This window comes from Eupeodes corollae, chromosome 3 (genome assembly GCF_945859685.1).
Source record: "Eupeodes corollae chromosome 3, idEupCoro1.1, whole genome shotgun sequence".
Classification (NCBI taxonomy): domain Eukaryota; kingdom Metazoa; phylum Arthropoda; class Insecta; order Diptera; family Syrphidae; genus Eupeodes; species Eupeodes corollae.
Window position 1 is genome coordinate 87,315,795 of NC_079149.1, and position 24,726 is coordinate 87,340,520.

Sequence of the window (24,726 nt, forward strand, 5' to 3'; positions counted from 1 at the left end):
TTGATGTTTTTTCCCGACGAATTGATTCGTTTTGAATTCGTCTTTTGAGAACAATCTACACAGATTTTCACACTCATTTGAACACATACTAAAAACTTGACAGTTTTGCAAACGTCAAATGAAATTATTGTTTGTGGAAAAAATAATTGAAGAGAATTCAGCTTCGTTATGTTGTAATTATAAATAATTATTTTCTGTGAAAACAATACAAAATTTGATTAATTTCTTGGCAATATTATTGTTGTGCTTTCAGGTAATTATAAAATTATATTGAATACTTGAGATGGTTGAAGCATAATTATTTCATTTTCAGGGCATAGACCACAGAATGCTGGATTTGCTCCTAGATTCGTCTTCGTCCGAGGACGAAGATATCCTGACAATTTTCAATTGGATGACTTCGACAATTGTTCAAGCTAATGCATTTTTATCCAGGAATGAAAGAAATTCCATTAAAAATTTTGAAAACGTTGTAGAAAGATATACGGACACCAGACCGGTAGCAGCTAATGAAATTGAATTCAAAACAATAGACGAGAGGCGGGATTATTACTGTAAATATTTTAGTATTCTTCTGACAGCTGCTACACTAATACACTTACAAAAAGATATTGCTACGTTTTTTCTTTCCATTGGAACCAAAAAATATTGATTTTTAGTAGCGACGGGCCGTCTATTTCATGTGGTTCAATAGAAATCGACATGTTTAACAATTGCTTCAAGGAGAGGGTTTGTTCGTAGACTGCTGCATTAACATGTGGCGTTGAAGCGAGCTTGAAGCTCGCCTAAATTCTTATATATCTGAACCGAGTTGAAATGCGCTTGATTCGCCTGGATTCTGGTCGGGGATCGGAGTCGAGTCAAAATTTGCGAAGAAAAAACCCATGTAGAGGAGTTGGTTTTACAGATAATGCGTTATGGTCTGTTTATTAACATGTTTGTGTAGAAAATTAAATTTTTGGTTTAATCAAATTAAAAAAAAAGAGGCTGGGATGCGACCCACACTGATAACTTCCCATCCCGTCTGTCGATTTGTCTTGCCTCAAAGTTTGTCTATATGTACTCGTATCAATTTTTACCAAATTTGCGTGCTATTTTTTGTAGATATTGTTTTTTATGAAAAAACGGACTGTTGGATGCTTATATAAAAATTACTGAATATCGGAAACAATATTTTCTGTGAAATAAAAAAAGTTTGAAGACAATATTTTTAATTTTTGAAAAGCTATTTGAGTCGTAATTAAATTTTTACCAAGTTTTAGTATTGTTTTTTTTAGAGATTTATATTTTGTAAAAAAACTGTCAATTCGAATTTTTTCAAAATTTTACTGAATGTTGACAACAATATTTCTTATAAAATAAAATTAGTTTGATTCCAATATTTAAAATTTTTGAAGAGGTATTTAAGTCGAAAATCAATTTTTAACAACTTTTATACATTTTTTTTTAGGTTTTTATTTTTTTGTAAAAAAACTGTCAATTCGATTTTTCTCAAAATTTGTCCTAATGTTGAAAACAATATTCCTTATAAGAAAAAATTAGTTACAAGCTATTATCTCAAAGTTTTTTAAAGATATTTAAGTCGAAAATCATTTTTTACCAACTTTTTGTAATTTTTTTTACGGTTTTTATTTTTTTGTAAAAAAACTGTATATTCGATTTTTTCAAACTTTAACTGAATGTTGACAACAAGATTTTTTAAAAGATAAAAGTAAATTAAAGCCAATATCTCAAAGTTTTGAAAAGATATTTAAGTCGAAAATCAATTTTTACCAACTTTTATACATTTTTTTAGATTTTTATTTTTTATAAAAAAAAGTATCAATTAGATTTTTCTCAAAATTTTATCAGATGTCAAAAACATTATTCTTCGTTGCACAAAATTGTTTTGGAGATGAAATCGTATTGTGTTCGTAAAATTTTAAAGGTGACATATTTTTTTTTCAGGTTTATTGATTAATAAAAAAACCGTTATGTTGATTTTTTTCAAAAAATATACCTGTTTGGTATCACGTTACAGTATATTATATAAAATTTAATTCAAGTCTCTAGCGTTTTTGGTTCGTAAGGTATTTGAGGTTAACCAAAATTTTCACCTTTTTTTTCAAACTGCTATGGTAAAAAAACCACCCACGCAATTTTGTTGAGAGCCCTTTCTGCATCTTTCTGTCTTATTATCTGTATAAAAAAATTTATTTGAAGTCGATATCTCTTCTGGTTCTTGAGCTATGGAGGAAGAAAAAACGTCGCGAATGTACAAACGTACGTACACACGCACGCACAGACATCTTTCTAAAAATCTTTTATTTCGACTCTAGGGACCTTGAAATGTCGAGAAATGTCAAAATTTTCAATTTGACAAATCGGACCCATTACAAAAACTTCTTATGTTAAGTTAAAAATAATTGCACATGGAGTAGGTAGCATATTCTTATATGGTGCTGAACTATTCAGGTTTTCATTGTTTAACACGAATCAAATGAGATGGTTTGATGCACTTGCACTTCTTTACACTTCAGAATTTCAGAAAGTAGTAAGCTTAAAGCAAGCGTCCAACTACGATCAGAGGCTAATCATAAGTGCATGTGTTAGTTGTTAGTAAAAAAAATACAAATATAGCCTAACACACGCGCAAAATACAAAACAAAGTGAACATTTAACTATTATAGAACAACAAATAAAATGAGAACGTTTACGATAGTGGAGCACTGGTTCTAAACAATGATTTTAATCCCACCTTATTTAAATTTAAATCTATCGATGAACAGTTTAAGTTATATAAAATGCTCATTAGACTTAAAGCTTCATTCTTGCCATCGTTAGTTCTATGGAAGTCAATATGTATAAAATCAAAATTTTTAAATCTTCTTGTGCGGTGGAAACACCATGAAGATTTATATAATCTAAACTGAGATAAGTCTTTGGTGGAAAAACATAAATATCTTTTCCATTGCAAAATAAGCCTAATTAGTCTATTTTCACTAACAAAACTCGATAATATCAACAGTAATAGATTGATTTGTTTCCCCAATGGAAAACACACTTGATTCCAAATGCACAACTACTCAACGAACACAGCCTTCAAGATACAAATGCACCAACATTTGAGAACGAAATCACATAAGATCAATTCGAGACTCGTATAAATGTCAAGAACCCATCCACAGTAAGATTCTACTGTAACTTTTATCGGTGTTTTTCATACTACGGACATTATTTTTGTTATTCCTGTAAAATCCTGCTATACTATTGATAGATTTTTCAACAAAACACGGGTAATTATTGCATATTACTAGAGGGTGCATCATAGATATATTATATAATATAATAATAAAAGAGTATGGGATGCGTCCCGTCTTGCTTAAGAGGTTTGCAGGTTTTCGTGTTTTGTTAAAAAAGATGTCAATTAATATTTTAAATTTTTGAAAAGATAATTGAGTCGAAAATCTGTTTTTACCAACTTTTATTAATTTGAAATGAAAGTAGTTTGAAGCCCATATCTCAAAGTTTTGGAAAGACATTTGAGTCAATTTTTAACTACTTTTATTAATTGTTTTGTTTAGGTTTTGATTTTTTATAAAAAAAAAAAACTGTTGAAAACGTTAATTTTCGTTGCACAAGATTGTTTTGGAGATAAAATCATCTTGTATTCATAAAATTTTTGAGGTGACAAATTTTTGTTTCCGTTTTTTTTTTTAATTATACAAAAAAAAGTAAATTGAATTTTTTTTCAAAAAATATACTTGTTTGATATCACGTTACAATATATTGTATAAACTTTAATTCAAGTTTCTAGTGTTTTTGGTTCGTGAGATATTTAGGGTTAACCAAATTTGTCACCTTTTTTTGAACTGCTATGGTAAAAATTTCGCCACCGCAATTTTGTTGAGAGCCCTTTCTGCCTTATTATCAATATAATACAATTTATTTGATGCCCATATCTCTTCTGGAGCTTGATCTATGGACGACGAAAAAATGTCGCGAACGTACGGACGTAAGTACACACGCACGCATAGGCATCTTTCTAACAATCTTTTATTTCGACTCTAGGGACCTTGAAATTTTTCTACCACATCGGGTTTTTGAAACATGCTTTTTAAGAATATTTAAAACAACCGAAAACGTGGTTTTTAAGTCTAAATTAAAGCTCAAAATAACTCTTAAAAATAACCTGTATGATGATTTTGCAAAGTACAAAGCTTTCCCTTGTAAATAAAGGGTTATCTATTTTGCGGTTTCAAAAGTAAACGTAAATAAAATACATATAAATTATATTTTTTGTTCATGATATTTCTTTTTATTATAAAGTTTGAAAGTTTGTAACCCTTCATCATTCAAATGGCCACCACGTGAACTGTTGCAAGCATCGATTCTATTCAGGTAATTTTCGACCACTTGTTGGCATATATTGTACCGGTACAAATAACTTGACAGATGTTGATTTTTAAGTGTTCAAGAGTTAAAATTTTATCAGCAAGAGCATAGTCTTTTGCGTAGCCCCACAAAAAAAAGTGCAGCGTTGTCAAATTGCTTGATCTTGGTGGGCAATTGATATCGACACGACGACGACGCATGAAAAATTACGGTCAGGAAATGTCTTTTGCAATAAAACCATATTCGAGCGAGTTGTGTGGCATGTGGCACCGCTTGTTGAAAACACATATTCTTTAAGTCGTATACTTCAAAAACAGGAAGAAAAGGTGGTTATCATATGATAATAACGCTGAACTTGACGAATGTTGGTTTTTAAGTGCTCAAGAGTTAAAATTTGATCAGCATAAACACATCTTTTCGCTTAGCCCCCCAAAAAAAAGTTCAGCGGTGTCAAATCGCATGATTTTGGTTTCCAGTTGATATCATCACGATGACGCACGACAAATTAAAGAACATATTCTCCAAGTTGTATTATTCAATAGTAGGAAAAAAAGTCGGTTATCATATGACCATAACAATCCGAATTGACGGTGACATTCGTCCCATCGTCCGTCGTCCATTTCAAAGATGTTAGGTCCAATCACAGCTCCGGACTTACGAGCGCGCCAAACAGTAGCTCTTTGTGGATGTAATGGCCTTTCATCAATTACTCGAGGATTCTCAGAAACCCAAATGTGACAATTTTGAGAAATGGGTTCAAGCACATGTGGTTCAAGCACCCATTCGACGTATTTACGACGTTGTGAATGGTCAGCTGGCTTGAGTTGTTGTGCGAGCTAGACTTTATATGGATATGCGAATGCAAGATACGACATAATGCCGTAAGATAGTCCTAACTCCTAAACACGATGATAAAACGACATTTCGGGTCTTCGGCAACACTTTCACCTACAGCAGCAATATTTCAGTTGTATGAGCGAAACGATGACGCAGAGGCGTTACAATATCTGTTACCAATCCAGTCTCTTCAAATTTCTTCACAATTTTGCCAATTGCTGGCGTAGACTATTATGTAAACCATAATCTCCTCTCTCCACGACATGGGTCTGTGGCTTAATCACCATTTTTGTAGAAGGTTTAAAAAATGGTTGAATGTCAGCATTTCGGAAATGTCAACTGAAAAAATATTGGTTCAACAACTTAGTTTGACACATGTTGAATTCCAGCCCAACACTTTTGAAATTGCAAAATGGATAACCCGCTACAATTTAAATCATTTATGTATCTTGCTTAGTTTCTGGAAATCTCATTAATAATAAGTCTCTCAGCCTTATCACGAATACCACGTAATCGGAAACTTGAACGAATCCCGAAAATTGTGGATAATCTCATATAATTTTGGATTACGAACGGATTTCTTGAATCTGTTTTTCGGAATTCATAAACTTTCCGATTACAATGAAATTTGTGATAGAATTTTTTATTTGACTTTATATGAAATTCTGAGAAAATATTAAATTGTATTCTTTCATAGTTTCAAAAAATTCGCTTTGGAGCTGACTTTCAGTAATACCCGTTTTTAACATTATTTTTTAATTTTTAATATAATATTTCAAAAACTTGATACCTATAACAGAATTATTGCTTAGACAACATATTCGTTATAAGAATAAAAACTAACTTGCCTAATTCCGAAAAATCGTATTTGGAAATAGTTTAATAGTTTAGTAATAGTTTTTTCAGGTTTTGTAAAAGTTTCCGATTACGATGGAATTTGTGATAGGCCTGAATGTCCCGTTTTCTGATTACTTGCCATTAGTAGTTGAATTCCAAACTAACCTAATAGAGCAAGACAATATAACGGTTTTAAAGCTGCCACCAAAATTAAGTTGGAAAGAAGACAGAGCGCACGAGTATCGATGCAACCTGGAACGGAATCTTCCAACGGCAACCCCAATTTAAATAGGCGACATTGAAGAAATCATAATACTCTCATGCCCGGAATCGAGAAAATACCAGGGAAACATTTTTAAAAGAAAAATGGTTGGACGTAGATTGCGAAAAAGCAAAAAATCATTCGGATGGTTAAAAGCTTTTAGAAAATTCAGAAAAATGTATTTAGTAACAAATGCAGAATTCAAAGAAATATGCAAGGAAAAAAGAACAACGTTTTATGAAACCGAGGCTCTTAAGGCTCCAAGGAATTCTGGGTGGAGATAAACCAATTTATTGGAGCAAAACCAAACATCAATTTGAAACTAAATATCGATGTATTGCATAATCACTTCCTGTTACTTTTGAACCCAGAGAGTCTTACGCTTCCTATCCAATAAGCTAAACCTTCGTACTCGAATGATATTTTGGATAGTGTCATATCTCATGATGAAGTTAAAAGCGTTTTAGTTATAACAGCTAGGAATGTGAGGCACTATCACAGAGAACCAATCGAGATTGTTAAAACCTACAAATATCTAGGATTTACCATAACCAGCAATCTTAATATGGAAACACATCTTGAAGAAAAACTGATTAAATCTAAAAGTGCAATATCTGCAACATGGAAGAAATGCTTCTCAAACCAATCTTTATCTCATAGCGTTAAATATAAGAGGTTCTTCACTAAAAGATGCTTTCGTTTACCGAAAAACACCTCAAAGACGATCTTCATCAAAACTATTATAAAATTCTGGCATAGAAAACAATTGAGAAGAAAAATCTGTGGTGTAAGAAGCTAGAAGACCTTGCTGTCTACTGTAGAACAGACTGTCGAATAGTTGATGAAAATGGTAATTACTGCGATTATGAACTCCGGAATCTTATTGCAAATTGAAAAACTGAGAGCCGATGCTATTAATGAAGCTACATCCTCGGTGCGTAGATCTACATACAACCATCTAAATCACAATTTATGCGAACGTAACTACTTTCGAAACGAGAACAACCGGCAATTTTCAAAATTAGAGGTGAATTGATAAGCCTTAATTATATACCACACCGAGAGGATCTGCCTATCTACTGCAGCCTTTGTAACTTAAGAGCAAGGGAAGATGTAATGATGATTTCATAGGAAAGTGTCCTTACCGGTCCGTCGAAGGAAGTATTCTTGCAGACATTGTTAAAATGAGGTTTTCAGATTTATTATATCTAAAACTCAATTAATTTTGTACTAACAAAACTGGTCGACAAGATTTTGTTCCTGTCAATCAAATCCTACTTTTTTAATCGGTTTTAATAGCCTAATTTCAATCTGACTTCAAATTTTATTCTGTGTATTTAAGAACTCACTTTTTAAAATAAAAAACACATACACAGATTTTTGAGGAAAAACTGAAGAAGTAGTTTTTTTCGATTGAAGTGGTGATTGTTTTCCAAATCTATAATCCCTTTTTCGATATTTAGTTGAAATATTTATAGTATTTCCTAAAATTTTCGGAAAATCTTCATGAGTTAATAGATTGTACGTTTCTGAAATTAATCTTAAAGAAACGCTGAATCATTTGTGCTAAAGCGTTTTTTTTAATCAAAAAAGGCAAAACTGATTGAAGGTATTTTTTGTTCTTGTAATTAATCCGTCGTCTTAACAATTCTATCATATCAAGTTTTTCAAAATTTCCAGAAACTAAGTAAGAAACTAAAATGATTTAAAATTTTTACTTTGCCAAATTATAATACAAATTACTGTTAAAGGATATGCTGAGTTTTAACTTAGACTGAAAAAAATGTGTTTGCCTTATTATTATCATTATTATTATTATCGAGTTATTGCACTTTCTCAGCTGCATGAGCTTACTTGGGTTGGGCTCGGGTGTTCGATGAGGAGGGAATTCACCCTATCTCAAGAAAGACCGATTTTCATATATTTTTTTTTATTTCTTAGTTCAGAAACTTGGGCACTATGTGGCAAGTTTGTAATATTATTGCTTTTTGTCCTATTCTTTCAGCTTTTTGTTCGACTCTGATATGATTGAGGTTCTTTTTTAGGTTGTGAGATATTAATCCTTCAGCGAATATCACAATTGGATAGATATTAACTCTTTCTAGCTGCCATACTGATTTAATTTCGATAGCTAGGTTTTCATATTTCGTTAGCTTTTCTGCTTCGGATTTTTGGATGTTAGTGGTAAGTGGAATTGCGATGTCTATCACCGTCGCTGTTTTCGATTTTTTGTCGATGACCAGGATATCCGGCCGATTGAAGTCAACTGTTCGGTCCGTCAGCATGGGTCCCAGTAAAGAATATGATCACCCGATTCTAGTACTGCTACTGGTTGAAATTTGTAGAATGGTACTATATTTTCTGTCAGTTCATATTTTTTTGCGAGTTGTTGGTTTTTGATTTTGGCTAACTGGTTGTGTCTACCTAGGTATGCGGAGTTAGCTAGCACAGGGCACCCGGCTATTATGTGTTCAATAGTTTCACCAGGCTTACCACATTTTCTGCATCATCTTGTCACTTCTACTCCGAGGCAGTGCTTTTCGTAGTTTCTGGTTTTTATTACCTTGTCTTGTATTGCAATTGCAAATCCTTCAGTTTCCGGGAATAGGAAGCAATCTGTGAGCCATTTTAGGGAGCTGGTCTTGTCAATGTGCTCCTCACATAGCGCTTTCGGGAACTTCATGTGGGGGCTCTAATATTAATTCCCCCGCTATGTTTGTCAGATTCAGGGGCGTGAATTTATCATCTAGATATCGATAATATTTGTTCAGGTGTGGAAAGTAGTTTATTTCTCATTTTGGTTTCCTGCGTTTTGCACATTTTATAGATGTTGAGTAAGCCTCTGCCTTACTTTCTTGGGAGGTATAATCGATGGACCGACAATTTAGGATGTAGGCTTCGGAATTTGGTAAGTAGTCTTCTTGTCATCCTATCCAGTCCATGCAGGTCAGTATCCGACTATTTAAGGATACCGAATATGAATAGCTGAGCGAAGATATTGCCTGTGAGTTAATACTTTCCATCAAATTCCTAGCTTACAGCTTGGTGTTCAGTACTTTGTTCACCTTTTTTTTGAATTTTTCTGTAAATGTGTCATTTAAGGGGGTATTTTGGTCTAGAGACATGAATTTTAGGTAATTTTTAAAGTGCTGTAGAAAAAAGCAAGCAACATTTTTACCATCAAATTTCTTATACATTATTTATTCACATTAGAAGCATACAAAAAAATAAAAAAGTAAAAAAAAAATAAAAATTTCGTTAGTTATCAGCTGATGGAGTGGTGCGTCTCAAAAATTTGGTGCGTGACCATGCCCACGATTTTACCTCTCCTTGAAATCTGAAATCAAAAACTAAAAAAGATTAAAAAGTTACAAACATTTTATTTTTTACAAAATGGCGACTGACTAAAGAAAAAAAATGTTACCACTTTTTTGAACATTCTTCGATTTGTTAAAAATAGTAAAAATGAAAATTTGGGGATGGCCGTAGTTCTGGAAGTAGACAAGTCCCTAAGGAAGACTCTCTTAAAATTTCAAGTAAATCGGTTCGGCAGAACCTGAGAAATCGTGGGTATCAGATTCAAAAAGACAGTTCTGAGAAAAACACGTTTAAAGTACCCCATTATATCTTTTGTTCGATTAGTTGCAGCCCAACCGATTTAGATGGCTGCTCAGCAAAATACTTATTTCTCCGAAAATAATTTGAATTTGGGAAAATCCTCTAGTAGACATATTCTTAAAATAGTTAAACTATGAAAATATGAAAAAAAAAATCGATTTTTTTATTTCGAGAAAAAGAATACCCCCTTAATTTGGTGTGGTCTATACGTATGTTTTGTGATATTTCAAGATATTTATAGTGGTCTTCGTTTTTCATCTCTTCTACTCCTTGATATGGTCCTTCTAATGGGGCTGCATTGCCTTTATCAGTTTTCAGTATGGCGCATTTTTCATGGCCAAAGGCCATGTTTATGTCTTCGCTGAATATTTTAGTGGATTGTATGAGAGATTGGAGTTTATATCGGCTTTTAGCGTATAGTTTTAGGTGGTCCATGAAAAGAAGGTGTGTAATTCGGTGCTCTTCTGATGGGGTAAGTTTCTACCCAAGATTTGAGCCTTTAAGCATTGTTGATAGTGGGTTGAGATCCAGGCCATGTTATTAGGTATTACGCTTGGGTTGTTGAGTGCGTCTGTAAATAACTTTGCAAGTGGTTCATGGCTTGCTGGCAGGTTTTGTAGTAGTTTAGTTATGTTACGAAATGTAACAAAAATATTGGCATGTTTTGCAAATTTTCAAAATTTCCTAAAGAGGAAAACCAAGTTTAATAATATTTTCAAGTTATTGAACAAACATTATATTTCGTTGAGTTCATTTTGACATTTCAGTCATAGCATAAGAGTATTTGAAATATACTGAACGATCTTATACTGAAAACGATTGACGAGACGATAGTGATAAAGTTACGTGAAGCAAATTATTGACGATATCGTTAATGATAATCGTTTTGATGATTATCGTTTCGGAAATTACGGAATGATTCCCCTGATGTGGGGAATGCCGTATTGAAAAAAAAGCTTTATTTTGTAGGCACAGCATTTTGTAGTACCGTGCGAGGTTGACGGAGACCAGGAATATTTATATTAGATGCAGGTAATTATCAATAGATTCCAAAGAAATATTAGCAGTGGTAAACTATTTTGGTTTCCAGGTTATTAATAGAACTTGTAAATTCATAGTACGCGTTTACTGTAGTATATTTCCTTAGATCTTCGAACATCTTGGACGCTGTTTTAACAAAACGCTTTATCTTTGATGGGAATAAGGCAAACAAGTTGCGCTTAATGACTATGTAATCTAAGCCATGAAAGTGGTGCCAAGTTTATAATCATCATAATATTGATACAGATTTAATGCTGCCGAAAAAATTATATAAAGTGAAGAAGAGCTTAGTATTTATGTGAATGCATCAATTTTTACCTTCTTAAAAAGGACTGCGATTTTATTATGTAAGGCTAAGGTACCATAATACTACGTTTCCACCGGGCACTAAACCGAGATTTAGCTAGATTTGTCACAAATCTCCTTGAAATCTCGAACATTTACCATACAAATTTTAATCTCCTCAAATGAAGATTTCAAATAAAACTCATTGAAATCTACTTGGAAACATTAGTTTGTCAAATCAAACAAACATATTGCATTTCTAATTGTTCCTGCTGTTGGGTTGGTATCGTTGATGTGAACAGTAAACTCTATCTGTTCCCTCACAATAATTTCCTTTGAATGTTGTATCCAATGGTTATGATTTCATCATTATGGGCATTCAAAAAATTGTGCAGTACGCAACAAGATTTGATGATAAGGTCGTGGCACCGGCCGGGCCTGGACTACCAACATATATGTAAAGGAATCTATATCTAAATTAATTGAAAATAAGAATAAATTAAGGTTTTTTTTATAAAATGTTTACCTTAAATAGACAACGGCTAGCAGTACCGTCGAGTACCAACCCTTATAATTATGTATAGTAATCGACGGCATCTTCAGCAGGAGGGTGTATCTCTATATGACAGCCGTCTAAGAAATGGTAAAACGTTATTTATCTTTAGATATTGTTTTTTTTCTTTCAAAGATTTGTGGTAACCTATTGCTCCAAAACACTAAATCCGAGTTTTTCAAATCCATTTACGTTTTCCTTAATTCTTTCTTCGGTAAGTGGGTATGCAGACAAATATATAGGTGAGAGCACGTTCCACACGGCTTTGCAAAATTCTTTTAAAATTTTACCAACCGTGCATTTTTCAACACCAAAGAGGTGTCCAACACTTCTGTACTCTGCAGAGAATCCAAGTGCATATAAGGCTATTGCAATCCTCTTCTCAAGAGGTACGGACTTCCTATAATTGGTGTCTTTTTTTTTAATGCTGAAGATGAGAACAAAGATCTTCAAAATTCTGTCGGTGCATACCTACGGAAATTTTCTTTAATAACATCCTCTTCCTAAAAAGTACTTGAACGTACCTGTGAAATTGGAAATATAATAAATACAATGGACTGGGTTGTTGTACATTGTACTTACCTTAACACAGACTTTTCTTATAGGCTGCTTTCTTAAAAATTTATTTTGGATTGATCTTTTGTTCTTTCTACCAACTACCAACATTTTTTTTTTAAGCACTGCAGGCGTTTTTTTTTTCTATAAAAGTGAATTTTCCTGCTTCCACTACCACTTTCAAATTGTTGAGAAGAATCAATTGACGAGATACTAAAAGTTTTAAATTACCGACACTCATTCTCTTTTAAAGAAATTAACATTTCATAGTTAAAAATATTAAATTATCAATCAATAAAATCAATACATATTTCATATTTTTTTTTCTTTTCGAAAGGAGAATAATTTGACGTTTGGTTGTTATGACATTAACCAAGCGTCAAATGAATCTCCTTTTCTTTGGTGGAAACACCTCATGATTTATTTAAAATCACTTGCCTTAAATCTCGGTTTATTTTTTGGTGGAAACGTGCTATAAAAGACTATCACAAAGGTTCCAAGATTTGAGTGAAATGAAATCGAAATTGAAATTCAAGTGAAATTGTTTTCAGGAGTTCTATACTTTAATCGATATCATAGCTTCGAATACTTTTTGAAGTCACTTCAAATGAAATTAAATTAGCTAACATATCACATCCTTAAAAAAAAAATAATATGTGTCATGCTCATAATTTCTTCTGTTTTTATTTATTTTGAGCTTTTTAATAAACTTAATTTAAAATATTAGTGTTTTCTTATTTGCTCTGTGGTGATGCAACTTTGCTGCAGATCTGCGGTTCCTTGCGATAGGCAGTTTCTATATATCAGTTGAAGTTTCTAAATGTCCCTTGAACATTTTTGAAAGAACGTTGTTTTTGTTTACAAGACATTTGGTGCTTTAAAAAATCGTTTAAAATGCTTTGCCCCATCCCTCAAATACAAACTAGAAGCTGCAACTTCTCACGAGCCAAGTGCATTCTTTAAAAAACTTAAGGTTTGTTTCCTTTAAGTGAAATTTTTGAATAAATTTCCTCTTATCGAAATCAAAACGCACCAATTGTTCCGTCGAATTCAAATCACTTGAAAATTTAAAAAATCGAAATGTAAAACACTTTAATTCACTTCGTTTTGAGTTCAAAAAAAAAAAAATAAAATCGCTAAAGCGAATTTCAGGACCCAAATTTATATTTTGAATCGATTTCAATTTCATTTCGAGTAAAAGTGAAATGAAAAAAACCTAGCTGTATGTCTTACTCGTAGAAGATTTCAATAAATTAAATTAAACGTAGCCAAAAATTTGTGTTTGTGACAATTATTGGATCTTAAAATCTAACCATTTGAATCACCAACCATTTTTAAGATTTGTTTTAATTGCTTTCTATTTAAGGCCCTTAAGTTATTTGTATTTTCATTAATCATTTCATTCATATTTATTTTAAGGTCACTATTGTTCATACTACAAAAGATCTTTTGGTATTTTGGAACTTTTCAAGTAAAACAAATAATCTTAGGGGCAGAATTTATGAAGCTTCTAATAGGTCCGTAAAGCTGGAAACACCACAATCGAATTTCGAAATTCTAATGATGGGGTGATTTAGGTCTCTTTTTGGGCTAATTTAGTGCTCTAATCCCGACTTGGTTCAAAAATCCCTTCCCCCTCAAACTTGTGGTGTTCCCAGCTTGACGTCAAGCTGGAAACACCACACCTTTAGGTTCATAATTTCAAAAAACTGATGATGAGGGAATTTAGGGCTCTTTTTGGGCTCCTAAGTTAGCGAAACTCCAAATTAGTATCTCCACCCCTTACCCCCTAAAATGACTCGCAAAGTTGAAGTTTTTGGAGACTTTCTAAACCAAACAAAATTATAAAAAACTAATGATTGGGTCGTTAAGTGCTATTTTTGGGCTCCTTAGTTCGCGGAACTCCAAATTGTTTTTTTAAGCCCATATCCCCAAACTTAAGTCTCAAAGCTTAAACTTTTGGAGACTTTCTTAACCAAACACAATTTTAAAAATCTAATGATTGGGTAATGTAGGGCTCTTTTTGTGCTAATTTATTGCTTTTATCCCGAGTTGGTTCAAAAATCCCTTCGCCCTAAAAATTAGTTTCAAAAGTTCAAACATTTTTTTATTGCATTACCCTGACGAAATTTGAACAATTTTTAAATTTGAAACTCAAAATAAAATTTCTGTGGAGAAATTCTGTACCCGACGTTTTGAAAAACAAAATACAAAATAATACCATTCCATTAAAAAATACCAGTTTCGTGGTTTTATTCCCACTGGTTTGTGTTTTACAGGGAAAAAATCAATTTGTGATGACGTGATGACGTCACTCCCAGCAAACTCAACTCCACAGGCTTAACTCATGTATATTTACTCTTATTTTATTTTGGAGATTTGTATATCAACCAATTATATTTAAACAAAGCCTTTCAACCAATCAGATCAAGAATTTATTTTTTGAAATCAAAGTAACCTTCACCGGAATTCAAAATTTAACTAATCAATTTTGAATTTATGCATATTTAGATATGCGTAAATCTTATGCGTATTGAGATATGCGTAAATTGTGCACAAAATTCCTATCACAATATGCGTGAATTCAAAATTGATTAGTTAAATTTTGAATTCCGGTGAAGGTTACTTTGATTTCAAAAAATAAATTCTTGATCTGATTGGTTGAAAGGCTTTGTTTAAATATAATTGGTTGATATACAAATCTCCAAAATAAAATAAGAGTAAATATACATGAGTTAAGCCTGTGGAGTTGAGTTTGCTGGGAGTGACGTCATCACGTCATCACAAATTGATTTTTTCCCTGTAAAACACAAACCAGTGGGAATAAAACCACGAAACTGGTATTTTTTAATGGAATGGTATTATTTTGTATTTTGTTTTTCAAAACGTCGGGTACAGAATTTCTCCACAGAAATTTTATTTTGAGTTTCAAATTTAAAAATTGTTCAAATTTCGTCAGGGTAATGCAATAAAAAAATGTTTGAACTTTTGAAACTAATTTTTAGGGCGAAGGGATTTTTGAACCAACTCGGGATAAAAGCAATAAATTAGCACAAAAAGAGCCCTACATTACCCAATCATTAGATTTTTAAAATTGTGTTTGGTTAAGAAAGTCTCCAAAAGTTTAAGCTTTGAGACTTAAGTTTGGGGATATGGGCTTAAAAAAACAATTTGGAGTTCCGCGAACTAAGGAGCCCAAAAATAGCACTTAACGACCCAATCATTAGTTTTTTATAATTTTGTTTGGTTTAGAAAGTCTCCAAAAACTTCAACTTTGCGAGTCATTTTAGGGGGTAAGGGGTGGAGATACTAATTTGGAGTTTCGCTAACTTAGGAGCCCAAAAAGAGCCCTAAATTCCCTCATCATCAGTTTTTTGAAATTATGAACCTAAAGGTGTGGTGTTTCCAGCTTGACGTCAAGCTGGGAACACCACAAGTTTGAGGGGGAAGGGATTTTTGAACCAAGTCGGGATTAGAGCACTAAATTAGCCCAAAAAGAGCCCTAAATCACCCCATCATTAGAATTTCGAAATTCGATTGTGGTGTTTCCAGCTTTACGGACCTGCTTCTAATCATACTTCAGTATTTTTTGGCCCAAATATTTTGTAAAAAGAAAGATGTTTTGATACATTTTTGCTACATTTTCTTAGACTACATATATTTTAATATTAAATATTTATGTACATTTATAATTGTTTATACAGAAACTAATGTTTCTTTAAAATGTTCTTTTCAAATTCAGCAACTCTGAATTTAACTGGAACAACAAGTGATAGATCCTGCATCAAATGGTGTCTCCTCGGATTTGTCCCGTAGCTATTTAAACTTTTCCCAATAGATAGAGCTACAGGTTTTGTCTTTTCGAATGATGGCTTCCTTTTGAGTGGAGCTGGCAGAGAATGTGTTCCGAATTTAAAAGTATGTGTACAACTCCTGGCTGTTGTAAAATCGGGTGATGCTGCTTTCTTAGTTGATTCACGATGATGATTCCGGAAAGCACTTCTTACCACAGATATTTTGTTTATTAACTGTGAAAGACGGACATATGCTTTTGATTCCCGAGGGTCCTCTTTTTGTAGCAATGACAAAAAGGTGCTCTTTGGCTTTGTTGAACTTATTTGGCAGTTATCAGGAACTTTTTCGGTGGAAAGTTGGTTAAAAAATGATATCCGATCTCTTACTGAGGATTGGCGTTTTAAATTATCAAACTCTTGAGAACAATTGGAGGGTGCACTGGTTATCGGGACTGATGGTTTGATCAATTTGGTCTGAGGAGTAAATAATTCTTGTTCCTTTGTTGGGATCTGGAGCTGTTTATGTTCTACTTTTAACAAGGTCCTTGGAGCTTCCACTGGCTCAATACACCGAGGAGTTTGTTGTTGAAGTTCTTCTATGCTTCGAATGTCTCCTAATTCCAAAGAATGTCTCTTCTGCATATAGATGGGTTCGTATTTGATAATCTTTTTTCTCTCAACTCCAACGATCTTCGGGCTTGTACTTATTTCACGATTGAAGCTTGTAGCTTTTAGCGTACTTGTATTCGAAGAATAAAATGCAGAACAAACCGTTTTTTTGAGATTTGTATTGTATTCGTTGATATCTGATATGATACCGTGAGGATAGTTTAAATATCCAGCATCTGAAGGTGCTTGAGCCAAGTGCTTGCGTTCGAAATTAGTTTGGTTTTTGATATCTTTCCAACTATTTTTACGAGGAAGTTTTCGTGGGGTGCTGATGTTATTTTCAAGTAGCGAAAAAAGTGATACACTCATTTTAGTAATGCGTTGTGGAAAAGTAAAAACTTAAATCTGGAGAACCTGTGCGGACGACTTCGTATAATCGACTGTTAAGTGAATCATAGATCATCTTTCTATTTATTCAAAAAGAACAAATGTATGCATATTTAAATGCATACACAAGTGTTGAAAGCAGGTAGATAGGCCCTTACTTAATGTCCTTTAAACGTTGTCATACCTGCAGGTTGATCTGTCTCACTGAGTCTGCGCTTGAGTCATAAAATTTTTCAGCATGTGGTTGTTGCTTTGTTTGCATTTAATATAATCGTCCATTAAATATTTTGCTTTCCTTAAGGATATTGATCCTGTCATAATTGAGGTCTTATAAGTTCAATTAAGAGCATGAGTTAACCTCAAATCAGCTACCTAATGAGAAATCAACTTACATAAGATATCTTTTAAATTGGGCTATATGACATTTTTATTTGACAAACCATCGGAGTTATGAGAGGAAAGGGACAAATTTCGCTGTTTTCAGGGTAATTTGGATTGCGATAATCCAGACAGGCATTTTTTGAAAATATTTTAAAAGGAGCGGATACATTTTATGGCCTATCGTGTAGCCGTCCGTCCGTCGCACCGTGTTGTCGGCAATGCAAATTTTATTGCCTTTACTTACAGCAAGTTAAAGGGAAAAACTATTATTAATATTGTCGCGTGTTGATACCTGAATCTGGGAAATTCGTAGGAATATTTGCGCATTATGGCTTGGATTTAGTTGGATTTAGCAATTCTGGGAAATTCAGTGCAATGAATTTTTGAATTTTTATTGCAAGTTCGTCGAAATTTTATGACATTCTGTATGTCAATTTTATGTTTGCGCCAGAACTGGAAATTTTAAAATTTTTGAAGTTGCTTAGGGGAATTTCGAGAAAAAAATGTATTGAATTACAAGAATTTTAACAGAAATAGACGAAATATCCCAGGAAATGTCACGTTTTTTTAAATAAAGGTAAAGGAACTTACATTATTAAAATATTTACAATTAAAATTTATTAATATGAATGTGTCATGAATTTTTAAATTGGTATTTGTATAAAAGAGATTCTCAACATCACATCATTTTTAGATCTTTAAAATGCCTTTTGAAGTTTTTCACGAATAAGAAATTAACCCTTCAAATTAAATCTTTTCCATGTAAGCAGAAAATCCATAAAAATAGCAGGTATATTTTGAAACAAAAAAATAAATAAATGTCTCAGCTAGATTTTGCAAAGGGTTGATAGGGCCATACATATGAGTATCTATATGTCCTACCTGTTATGTTGGTATATTATAAGTAGGATTTGAGTTTGTCATATTTTAGTTGTGAATTTCAGTTTCGTTTTTATAAAAACCTAGGGGTAGAAAAACCATGCACAGAGTTGTTGTCATAGCAGAATTATCCATTTTTATAAAGAAGTTACATATATATTAAACTAGGACTTTAAATTGAGTTATTTTCTGACCAAATAGAAACTTAGGAAATGCTAAGAGAAGAAATGATGAAACATTTAACAGATGTGAGTATCAATTTCAATTTTATCAATCAATCTAATCCGATTGACTGACACTGAAGATTCAGTTGGTCAAATTATGAATTCAGTGGTAATCCTCTCAGAATTGAAATTGTTGGAAGTATCCAATTGAATTTTCTGTTGGCTGTTAGCCTCTTTTTACTCTGCCCATAATGCACTATCACCTCCGGAGGAGGTGTGCAAAATCATAACCGAAGCTAACATCAAAAAGGCAAACCTTCTGATCGGAGGCGACGCAAATGCTCGGCATACCCTTCGGGGAAGTTCTGTGATCAATGAACGAGGTGAATCACTTTTTGATTTTATTATTGAAAATAATATGACCATTTGTAACAGAGGCTATACACCCACGTCTTTCCGAGCTCGGAAAATTATGATGGATGGGAGGATGTGCTTGATGTTACTTTAGTAAACAACCGTAAGTTATTAGTGGAGAATTGGAGAGTTTCCCCTTTGAATTCGTTTTCGGATCACAAGTGGATTCTTTTTCAAATTAATTTCGAGTCGAAAAACCCTCCGCCTTACAGAAATCCCAAAAGAACTGACTGGACAAAATTCAGTCAAATTGCGAATTCCAAATTATGCAACTTACCGCATCTCACTGAATCGATAGGAGACCTTGAATCAAAGGTGAAAACCATTGAAACGTCTATAAGTAAAGCTTTTAGAGTCTCTTGCCCAGTTAAATATAGCCGTAAAACCCTTCCTTCGTGGTGGAATGAAGAACTGTCCAGTCTTAGGAAAATGAAGAGGACAATTTTCAATATCTACCACAAACATAAGTTTTACGAACCGTATAAAGACTCTCTTAAAATTTACAAGCAAGCCCTGCCATCAGCCAAAAGACAAGGCTGGAGAAAACACTGTCAATCAATCGAAGACATAAAGGACTCCGCAAGGCTCAGCAAAGTTTTATCGAAGGAACATTGTAATCCTTCATTTCTAAAAAAGCCTGACGGAACCTAGACAGCCTCTCCAGCTGAATCTCTTGAGCTACTGATGAAGACGCACTTTCCGGGTTGCGAGAGTGATAACCCCGAATCGCTTGAAACCACAGAACTAAACGTAGCTCATGTGGAGCAAGTCAATTCCGTTATAACCAGAGAAAATATTTTGTGGTCCATCAATGCTTTTTCTACATATAAATCCCCAGGCATGGATGGCATACTGCCAGTTATGCTTCAAAAGTTGCATGATGTGGCAGCTTCATGGCTGGAACAAATTTTTAAAGGATGTCTCCTTCTCAAACATGTGCCCATGTCGTGGAGACAGGTCAAAGTAGTTTTTATCCTGAAAGTGGGTAGGCGAGGTCACGAATCCGCGAAGGATTTCAGACCAATAAGCTTAACTTGATTACCATATTAAAGAAATTCTAGTTGGACGACCTCTCGAAAGCTCTCAGCATGCTTATCTTAAGGGTAAATCTACGGAGACTGCCCTCCATGAGGTAGTGCGTACTGTAGAACAAACAATCCATTATAAAGAACTTACTCTTGCCACCTTCCTAGACATAGAAGGTGCTTTAAACAACGTCCTTACAGAATCCATAGAAGAATCGCTCGTTAAGTTCGGTGTAGGAGACTTCATTCGAGAATGGATTATTTCCATGCTCAGTTGTAGGAAGATTCGAGCCTCTCTAGGCAATACAATCGCAACAAAACTCGTGAGTACGTGAACACCCCAGGGTGGTGCCCTTTCGCCTCTTCTATGGCTTCTGGTCATGGATACAATTCTCGCTAAATTAGAGAGATGTGGAGTGAAGGTGGTAGCCTACGCGAATGATTTGGTGCTATTGGTGTCAGGAAACTCGTCAATCTTAGATAACAGACTCTGCGCGTTAAGGTGACAAATGTGTAAGCCTTTTGTCTACCTGGTCAAAACATTGATCAATATATTGGTGTTATTATCTATTTGCATGCTTTTTATTGCATTGTGTTGGCTGTTAATCTAGACCTAAGAACATAAGTATGGATACAAAATAAAATGTTTGATCTGTGTTTTTTTATAAAGGTTATAATTAAAACAACATCAATACTTTAAACAATTATTCAAGGTCTGGTAGATCAGAAATCTCATCTTCACTTATTACTTTTGGAATATTAGTTACATTTAATTGATCGGCTTGTTCGACAATATTCTTATAGTTGACTGTTCCCTTTAGTGTAGACCTTAAATATATTTAAAAACGAAATTGTTTAAAATCCTGTATTTTTATATTTGTAAGCAATAATAGATACTCACTTTTCGGAGGATTCAAATTTTCCAGTTTCCAAGGATGATACACCTGAGGTGTTAAATAAATTAAAAAGCATATTAATATGAGGCACACGTTTTAATTCAAATTGATTTCTAACTAACGTCTGGTTTGAGTGTAAATAAAAAAGCATAGATTGTTTCGGATATATGCTCTCAAACCAACAGCTTCAATTTTTTCGAATTGTTTTTAAACTTTATCAAACCAAACTTTCAGCAAAAATTAGCATACCTTTCACTATTACAGGTTTGTTTGCAACTTCAAGACTGTGGTCAACATTTAACTTCGGGGCTTTTATAAGTAACTCTCCGGTTATTTGTGATCGTTGAACTATTGCAGCAGAAGTTGTAATTTCCTCAGGAAGTGCCAGTTGAAATACTTTTCCTTTAATACGCACCCGAATGTACTTTGGTTGAAGATCTACTTCTAAATGGTTTGTTTCAAGAAACCTGTAAAATCCTCGTTGATGTTTTTTAAGGGACAAATTTCTTCGAAAACACTTACTTATAAACCTTCAATTCCAAAATAAACTCCTGCCTTTCCTCCTTAAATGTGAAATCTAATTTGGGCTGATTGATATTGTATGGCCGACCACAAGGGGCAAAGAGTTGGGGAATTTTTTTAGCTGGCTTCTTCTCTGTGTCAGAACTTCCCCCCTTTCTGGATTTCTTCTGTTGTTCATGAATTTCCTTTCGAACCTCAGGACAATTTTCAGTTTTTGTATCCCAAAACAATTTATTCCTTTCTTGTTCGTCCTCGATTAGGGACATCTTCATCTCAAGGTTAGATTTTTGCTCGGCATAACGAATTTTCTGTTCATCCCTTTTAATACTATAGTCAGCTTGAGCTTGAACAATGCTTTCGCGGTTATTTTTAAAGTGTCTTTGAGCCTGTAATCTATCCGATATTTTTATTTCTTCGCTATCTAACTGTTGTAATTGAGGCAATGCAATAATTACATAATTTCTGTAATTGGAGAAATCAGAACAAGGATTTCCAGTCAAAATTAGCTGTCGTAAATTATAGTTATTTCGAAGAGATTCAATTGAGGTCAGATCTCCAATAAAATTCAAAGTCAAATCAAGCTTATTGAGAGATTCCAGCTGTTCGAGGTTTTCTATTTTTTCAATATTATTCATTGCCAAATTGAGGTATTCTAATTTCTTAAACTTGTGCAGGTTTTCTATTTTGGAAATAAGATTTGATTGTAAAAGAAGGATTTTAAGATCTCGACACCAATTTTGAATGTGTTCGATTTTCTCGATGTCTTCTTGGTGCAACGAAATTTCTTCCAAAGTACTGATGAGACATTCATTGTGTTCGGATTTTTTGCGGACAAGTTCTTCAGTTACTGAATAGATGAAAAAATTAATCAAATGAAATTAAACTCATATATTATTTGTTTATTTTAATTTACTTACTTCTGACCATGTTCTGATAGTTGAAAATGACAAATAGTTGTTAAAGAAGTTTCTACGAGAATACAACTAGAAAAAAAAAACAAATTGTTATTATTTACAAAACAGACGTTGCTAATATCAACCGAACGATAAAGTAGGCATTATGGTTGCTAATGCCGTTTTCTGGTTGTAGGCTCATAAAAAGAGCTTATGAGATTTGGCTTCTAAAATACATTTTCATTTATGGAAAATGTGCATATGTATTGGATTAAAAGAACCTTTGGATTAAGAATAAATAATTAATATAAATTCCAACAGCTCGTAGAAAATCAAGGCTAATAGTGACTTACAATTCCCAATCATTCCTGTGTTAGAGTAATGTCAGGGATGGAGGGGACCCACAATTTGTTTGCAATTTTCGTGACAAGAATTACTTTTGGATTATTCCTCGCAAAAGTCAGTATCCTTGCAAATAAACTTTAGGTGGCACAGACAGGGATAGATCCCCCCAAGACTTCTGGCAGGACAGTCCTACGCTCTTATCATCACGTCACGGATACTTACAATAGCGTTGGAATAAGTATCATATTATATTTACTGCTTTTAAGCAACTGGAAACTAAAGAAAATAAAAGAATGGAAATTCCAAGGGATATCAAAGTTATCATGGCCATCTTCGCTGATAATATTACAAAAAATATTGCAACTTTTGCAAACAGTACCATAAACTAATACAGCAACATACCTTGATATATCTTTGTATACAAAGCTTTAATGAAGAGAGTACATCAAGAAGTCCTTCGTGAAATAATTAATGCCCCTTGGTATATAATAAGTAGAGATCCAACCCGTAACCCTCAAATAGAAATGAAACCTTCTGTAAAAGGTTTTCATAAATTGTTTGGCGCAGCAATCCATTGAAAACAAGGGCCTATTGACTTACAACTCTCAACCATTCCTGTGTACGAATACTGTTATCAGAAAGCATTTTTCATGACAAGAACTACTCTTGGAGAATTTGTCAATTGCACGCAAGAGGCAATACCCGTAATGAAAACCTTTAGATGCCATAGGCAGGGATAGAACCGAAGACCACTGGCATGACAATCCAACGCACACATACCACGGGTACTACATATCACTTATTACATAATCAGCTACTGAAAATATATACATACTCCGAAATGGAGACCCTGAAATGTAAGACACAATGTTCGGAAATTAAGAAGAACCAAGTGTGATGAACTGATAGTCTGATAGTTTTGGAATGGTATTAAAACTATAAACTTCCCCTAAAGATAAATCTGATTAACCATTGGGTTTAGTGTGGTAAGAGTCTTTTTTCAAGCTTCAAGCACCATTTCTTAAACCATTTCTCGGCCAGGCGCTTTGAAACTATTAGAGTTATGAGAATGTCTTATATTTCTTCGCAACATCGATAATTTCTGATTCATATTTAATTCGTATCTTGATATATTAACCTTAAAGAACGAGTTATCATAACAATGTAGAAGGTCATTCATTTCGCTTTTTTTCAAGTTGGTAGCGCTGGCATTTGTCAAACCCTCCTGTCATTTAAAGTGTTAAAAATTTAGTTGAACGCTTGAAATTTCCAATAATGAAACGCTTAACAATAGAACAATAAAGTCAACCACGTTCTTCGAACGAAAATTTTGATCAAATCAACTAGTTTGATTTTCAATTATCATAAATAAATTAAAAACTCAGAACTTTACTTACCAAAAACATTATGGCAGAATCACAAACACGCTTCAGCTTCGGCTTCGTCTGCGTTACGGTGGCCTTTCTATTATTTCATCCCTGCAAAGAGCATATATTTTGTTTGTTGACATTTTTTTTACAGCTGTTGAGCTGTCAGACAAAGAAAATGTTCAAATAATTGAACTAGAGCTTCCGTTTGGTGTCACATTACGCTCTTTTGCTTACGATTGTCAAACGGAACGTTAGGTCGAAGCTCCATTGTGATAGCATGCATTGAATTCCTATGGATGAACTCGTAAACGTCAGGCGAAGCCGAAGCTGATGCGTGTTTCTGTTTCAGGAATTAGTGTCTAAAAAAAACTCCTCAATCAAGCTACAAGTCCATCACGATTTGTATTTTGTATCGTAAAGAAATTCTACTTACTTCTTTTTCAATATGACAAGAGACCCTTTTACACATAAGATTAAATGGAATTGTGGAGGAATTAAATAAATCATATAGCAATAAGGTTCAGCTTTCAGTCGAATAAAAAAACATGATCAACTATCATTTTGACATAAGTCGAATTTTTTCTTGACTTTTAGCCTTCGTTCAATCTCAGACATATATGGTATCCGGATACCTTTTTGTTAGTGTTTTACGTGTAAAATAACAGCTGATAAAAAACAGCTGAGA

The 24,726-nt window shown here is 33.5% G+C and overlaps 2 protein-coding genes across 2 annotated transcripts; both read right to left on the reverse strand.

Annotated features, from left to right (window-relative positions):
• Nucleotides 1–16,055: 16,055 nt before the first annotated feature.
• On the reverse strand, nt 16,056–17,190 carry LOC129952476 (protein bottleneck). Its single transcript, XM_056065068.1, has one exon. The coding sequence runs from the start codon at nt 17,132–17,134 to the stop codon at nt 16,070–16,072; it is 1,065 nt and encodes a 354-aa protein (XP_055921043.1). The 5' UTR covers nt 17,135–17,190; the 3' UTR covers nt 16,056–16,069.
• A 3,422-nt stretch (nt 17,191–20,612) lies between these two features.
• LOC129951140 (protein tilB) lies at nt 20,613–22,446 on the reverse strand. Its single transcript, XM_056063155.1, has 5 exons — nt 22,351–22,446; nt 21,434–22,280; nt 21,161–21,378; nt 20,917–20,959; nt 20,613–20,843 (listed from the first exon to the last, which is right to left on the reverse strand). Exons 1-5 carry the CDS (start codon nt 22,358–22,360, stop codon nt 20,720–20,722), a joined length of 1,242 nt encoding a protein of 413 aa, XP_055919130.1. The 5' UTR covers nt 22,361–22,446; the 3' UTR covers nt 20,613–20,719.
• Nucleotides 22,447–24,726: the final 2,280 nt, after the last annotated feature.

Bases quoted from the DNA above. Each gene is read 5' to 3' on its own strand.
- LOC129952476 (XM_056065068.1), bottom strand. From the start codon at position 17,134: ATGAGTGTATCACTTTTTTCGCTACTTGAAAATAACATCAGCACCCCA.
- LOC129951140 (XM_056063155.1), bottom strand. The intron at 20,960-21,160 runs GTATGCTAATTT...TTAACACCTCAG, and splicing joins CAAACCTGTAATAGTGAAAG to GTGTATCATCCTTGGAAACT. The intron at 20,844-20,916 runs GTGAGTATCTAT...AATATATTTAAG, and splicing joins AAATTTGAATCCTCCGAAAA to GTCTACACTAAAGGGAACAG.